Source organism: Capricornis sumatraensis, chromosome 3 (genome assembly GCF_032405125.1).
Source record: "Capricornis sumatraensis isolate serow.1 chromosome 3, serow.2, whole genome shotgun sequence".
Classification (NCBI taxonomy): domain Eukaryota; kingdom Metazoa; phylum Chordata; class Mammalia; order Artiodactyla; family Bovidae; genus Capricornis; species Capricornis sumatraensis.
Genome location: NC_091071.1, coordinates 14,857,841 through 14,862,996, shown reverse-complemented (window position 1 = coordinate 14,862,996; position 5,156 = coordinate 14,857,841). Strand labels below are relative to the sequence as shown.

Genomic DNA, 5,156 nt, shown 5'->3' with positions numbered 1-5,156 from the left:
TGAAAAATGAAAGAGAAGCTTTGTAGACTAGTCTGCTTCTAAGCGCATCTGTCGGATCTTGTTCAGTCGTGTCTGACTCTTGGTGACCCCATGGACTGCAGCATGCCAGGGTTCCTTGTCAAATTCAGCCCCCCACAATTCCAGGCCCTTTGATCATATCTCTATTTTAATTTTTAGACCTTGGCCACAAGGTTAACTCATGGTTCACAGGTCTAAAGGGCAGACCCTTTAGGGTGGCATCGAAGGAGCCACCAAATGGTGAATGAGGGACTATTCCATGTGCCTGAGGCAGGAAGGGTGAAGTGTTTGGGGAGCCTGCTGCCCTGTGCGGGGATCTGTAGCTCATCCACATGTGCTTCCAGGCTGCAAGTAGGAAAACACACCAAGTACAAGTGGGATTTTCATGTATTGTGTATGAGAAAATCAGAGATTCCAGATAAGTTGGCTGGAACAGCCAGGGGTGGTATGTGGGAGCCATTGCTGGAGAAGGCGCCTCAGCTCTGCTCCAGGTCGTCCACCAGGTAGGGCTGGGTCTCCCTCAGTGCCTGGAGGAGCAGATCCTTGCAGGTCATGTTCCAGGATGGAATGAAGCTGAAGAGCTTCCTCATCTTATCCGAACTAGTGCGCTCTGCCCGCACTGCCTGGTACTGGTCCTCTGTCAGGACCTTCCCGTACAGGGCATCCAGCACCTCATCCACGACTGTGACCCGTGCGATGAGAGCCGCCCGATGCTGTTCCACAAAGTGCAGTCCTGGGGCGAGAGGGAGGAGAGGGGCGGAGCTGGCACCCAGGGTGGGCACTGGAGCCTGTCTATCCCTCTTGAACACTTTTCCTTCAGGTTGCCCCTGAATGCAGATCTAAGGGGCAGGGCTCAGCAGGACCTACATAGAGTGGGATGTGCTTAACTTTACTTCCTTTTCAGCCAGACGTGGCCCCAGGAGTGTGGGTAGGTGAGTGGGAAGAGTTGGCCCAACTTTGTAAGCCCTGAATGCTCTTGGCCTTGACAACAGATTTAGGCTGTGCAGGGGTGCGGTGGGGCGGGGCTGGTGAGGTGCTCAGGTAGGTGAGGTCAGAGATTTGAAGGCCTTACCTGGCTTGGCTATCTTCTGGAGAGGGGCCTTGACCTCGGCTGGCACGTTTCTAGCACCTGTAAGAAAATGTTCAATGGTGTCTCCAAGTCTTTCTGAAGTCTCGGTCTGGAAGCCAAGGTCAGTACCCAGTGCAGGAAGCCTCCCCAGCAGGAGAAGCTTTTATGAAGGGGTAGGAGGAACAGGAAGAGAAAGTGCCTGGAGAGGCAAACGTTGGGGCTGGGAGGGTGCAGATGAAGGGAGGGAGACTGGGGTGGACCTAGGAGGAGCGTGGCGGGGGCGCACTCACCCTTGCTCCTCATGGTCTCCTGCAGCTGCTCCGCCACCTCCTGCATGCCCATGTCGCGAAGCACGAGCGCCGTGAGCTCGGCACCGTACGCCTCCAGATAGTAACTGACGAGCTTGTCGGTAAGGTCCACGGCGTCCAGGGGCATCAGGGTCCCCCGGGGGATGCGTCCATAGCCTTCCCGCAGCGGCACTGAAAGCATCTTCATCTTGAACTTTTTGAACTCGTCCGCGGTCAGGTTCTCTAGAGCATCCAGGATGGCATCGCGTGTGCACCCCATGTCTCCGGGGTCCTCCGCCGCAGCCGCCACTTCCGCTCACTTCGGGTGTCTGCCGTTTGGAAAGCCTCCTCTGGGGCGGGACCAGAAACTCCCCGCCTGCTCTCAATTCCTGTCTCTGCCTCAGAACGTTGCCCTCGGGTGTAAGACTTAACTACTATCCCGCGTCTTCCCGTCCTCTCCTGGCCATCGGGGGGCGCCCAGATCTCATCCTTTGGCTGATCTGTGAGGGGGGGCGCCCAGATCTCATCCTTTGGCTGATCTCTGAGGAGTGACCCAGGAGACCAGTGGAAAAGGGCTCATGGGTGGTGCCTGCTTTTCTAGGCTTGGACTAGCTAGCTAAATCAGGAGCCAGGTTTACTGGAGCATCAGGGCTTTGACTCATGGCATTTTAGAGCCCTGAAATCTCCATGTTTCCCTAAATCTTAGCATCCCCTCTCACATGTCTAACAGCCAGAACCAGGTAGCTTCCCAAATTCCACAAACTGGGGAGAAATGAGGTGTCAAAAAGAGGGTAGAGGTAACTATGTGTGTTTTCTCTCTTTGAGCCTCAGTTTCCTGATGTACAAAACGGGGATGACAACACGCCTTTGTCCACTCTGTAAATATTCCAACATAACATGGGTTACCTGATGGAACCTGAAAAAAGCATGTTAGTTGCTCATTTGTGTCCAACGCTTTGCGACCCCATGGACTGTAGTCCACCCGTCAGCCATTCCCTTCTCCAGGGGATCTTCCTGACCCAGGGAGAGAATTCAGGTCTCCCGCATGGCAAGGATATTCTTTACCATCTGAGCCACCAGGGAAACCTGATGGTGCCTGAAACCTTGCCAAATACCTCCTGGAAGAGCCAGGATTTGGTCCCCCAGGAACTGAATTTCTTGGAAATTGATCACAAGACACACTTGTAATGGTTGAGAAAATTCTTTGCTGAGGGGAAAGTCATGGTAGAGAGTCATTCTGGGGTCAAGGGGCTTGACCCAGAAGAGTACATGCAAGGTGGCGTGGGCTGATGTTGGAGGCCAGGCCGAGGCTGGAACCCTTCACTGGCCTTTCACGTGGCTGGGAGGGCCCTGTTGCTCTGCCCCTGTGGACCACACCAGCCTTGTCTTGCACCACATCCTGCCCCCATTCGGTCTCTGAGTTCCAGCTGCATTGTCCTTTCAGTTCCGCAAATGTGCCAGGGTCCTTTGCTTCTCCAAGCCTTGGGACATACTATTCCCTTCACCTGGAACTCTCTTCCCTCACTCTTTGTCTAACAAGCTCTCACGATTTTAGGTCTTAAGGGAAATGTTACTTTCTCTGGAGACCAAGTTCAGACTCTCTCCAATTCAAAACACCTGCTACTTATTTGTAGCTCTCGTAACAACTGTGACTGTGAATTGCAACTAGCTCTGTGCACTTGTTTAGCATCAGTCTTCCCTGACAGGCTGTAAATATGCTTGCCCAGCTCATTGTTATAATCTGCAGCATCCAGAGCAGTGCTGGGCCTAAAGGAGCTCAATAAATTTTTTATGGGATCAACAATGAGTGAATAGGCCTCATGACTCAAGGGAGATACCAGTAACTAAAAGTGTACCTCCCACATAGTGAAAGTGAAGTCGCTCAGTCGTGTCTGACTCTTTGTGACCCCCATGGACTATACAGTCCATGGAATTCTCCAGGCCAGAATACTGGAGTGAGGAGCCGTTCCCCTCTCCAGGGGATCTTCCCAAACCGGGGATCGAACCCAGGTCTTCTGCATTGCAGGTGGATTCTTTACTAGCAGAGCCACAAGGGAAGCCCTACCTTCCACATAAGCTCTTTAGAAAGATGCAGTTTTGGGAATACCCTGGCAGTCCAGGGGTTAGGACTCGACGCTTTCACTGCTGTGGGCTTGAAGCCATACAGTCTTCAGTTTTAATCCTGGCTCTCTTTCCTAGGTGGGTATAGGAATCCTACATTTCCCCCCTCTCAGCTGGGTTGTAACGATTGCCATTCCTTCTAGTGCTGTGATCCTGACATTATTAGACATTTATTCACTTAGTGGGTACCCATCTCCCCACCAAAACATGAGTTCTAGGAGGGCAGGGACCTTGCCTGGTTCACTGATGAATCTCCAGCATCAAGAGAGTGCCTAGGAGGACTTCCTGGTGGTCCCATGGTGAATCTACTTGCCAATTCAGGGGACACAGTTCCATCCCTGGTCTGGGAAGATTCCACATGCTGCAGGGCAGCTAGCCCATGTGCTCTCGAGCCCGTGCTCTGCAACAAGAGAAGCCACGTCAAGCAGAAGCCCATGCACAGCCACCAGAGAATATCCCCTGCTTGCCACAGCTAGAGAAAGCCCACAAGCAGCAACAAACACCCAGCACAACCAAATACAAATTAAAAATAAAATAGAGTTTGACTTTAAAAAAGAGTCCCTGAGACAGCAGATGCTCAGTGAAGATTTGCTCAGTGAAGAAATGACTGAAGCTGTGTTTATGTGCAACATGTTGTATTCAAGAGCTTCCGGCAGAGTAGCAGGGCCTGCTCCCCATCCATGTGCATGCTGCCCTCCATGTGCATGCTGCCCTCCATGTGCTGGGCTGGGGAGTACTGTGTACCAATATCCTCACCATGGGTGGCACTTATGGTCCAGCAGCCAGTGTTCCCTGAGCTTCTTCACTGATTTTTGTGCACTGTGGCCAGAAGGCTACATCTTCCTAGCCCACATATTGATCCTGTCCCTCCTCTGCTTGAAAGCCTCCTATGATCTCAGTGCCCCCAGAATCAAGTCCAAGCTCTCTGGCTTGGCCTTTACAGCGCTTGCTAACTGCCTCAGCAGCACCGTTGGCCTCTGGACCTCTGCACGTGCAGCAGCTGCTCTCTGCTTGGCCTCTTTCCCCTCCTGGTCTGCTTGATATGTTCCTGCTCTCCTCCAAGATGCATCAGGAGTCACTTTTTCTAAGAAATAATAAAAAAATGGGCCTTGTATATAGTCTGTGATCCTTCACCTGCAGTATTTCTAAGCCTTCCAACAGTCCCTTTGGGATAGGGAACAGTGGCCCTATTGTACAAGTGAGAAGAGGCTCAGAGAGGTTGAAGGACTTGCTCAAGGTCATATAACTGAGGGATCATGCAGGTTGGCTGGCTGGCTTCTGGGCCTGGCCTCTGTCTGCTCTTCCCAGTTGGATTTTCTGTCCTTTCTGTGCAAAATGAATTATTCCTTGGCCACACTGGCTGGATACCCCTTTGACCCCTTTCTCTCTGTTTGTCATACAGTGTGTCGGGTCACTCTGCTTTCCTCACTAGACTGAGGGCTCCTTGAAGACTCTTTCAGGTCCACAGCACCCAGCACAAGACTTTGAACAGATTCTGCCTCAGTGAGACTTCCTGAAATGACAAACGAATCCGAGGGTCTAGAATCATAGAAACCTGTTCTTCATCCAGGGGGTCGAAAGAGCCAGACACGACTGAGCACACACGCATGCACGTGTAACTGAATCACTTTGTTGGACACCTGAAACACAGTAAATCAACT

General features: G+C 52.1%; 1 protein-coding gene across 3 annotated transcripts; it reads right to left on the bottom strand.

Annotated features, from left to right (window-relative positions):
- Positions 1-431: 431 nt before the first annotated feature.
- On the bottom strand, positions 432-1,679 carry LOC138076929 (apoptosis-associated speck-like protein containing a CARD). Of its 3 annotated transcripts, none has more exons than XM_068969265.1 (3): positions 1,374-1,679; positions 1,091-1,140; positions 432-751 (listed from the first exon to the last, which is right to left on the bottom strand). In XM_068969265.1, the coding sequence occupies exons 1-3, from the start codon at positions 1,652-1,654 to the stop codon at positions 495-497; spliced, it is 588 nt and encodes a 195-aa protein (XP_068825366.1). In that variant the 5' UTR covers positions 1,655-1,679; the 3' UTR covers positions 432-494. The 3 variants fall into 3 exon arrangements, with proteins under 3 accessions (XP_068825366.1, XP_068825365.1, XP_068825367.1); XM_068969264.1 differs by having other exon boundaries at positions 1,091-1,147; positions 1,378-1,679; XM_068969266.1 differs by lacking the exon at positions 1,091-1,140 and having other exon boundaries at positions 1,378-1,679.
- Positions 1,680-5,156: the final 3,477 nt, after the last annotated feature.

Coding starts and splice junctions, on each gene's coding strand:
- LOC138076929 (XM_068969264.1), bottom strand. CDS start 1,654: ATGGGGTGCACACGCGATGCCATCCTGGATGCTCTAGAGAACCTGACC. Junction 1,148..1,377: donor GGAGACCATGAGGAGCAAGG/GTGAGTGCGCCC, acceptor ATTTTCTTACAG/GTGCTAGAAACGTGCCAGCC. Junction 752..1,090: donor CCAGAAGATAGCCAAGCCAG/GTAAGGCCTTCA, acceptor CTCTCGCCCCAG/GACTGCACTTTGTGGAACAG.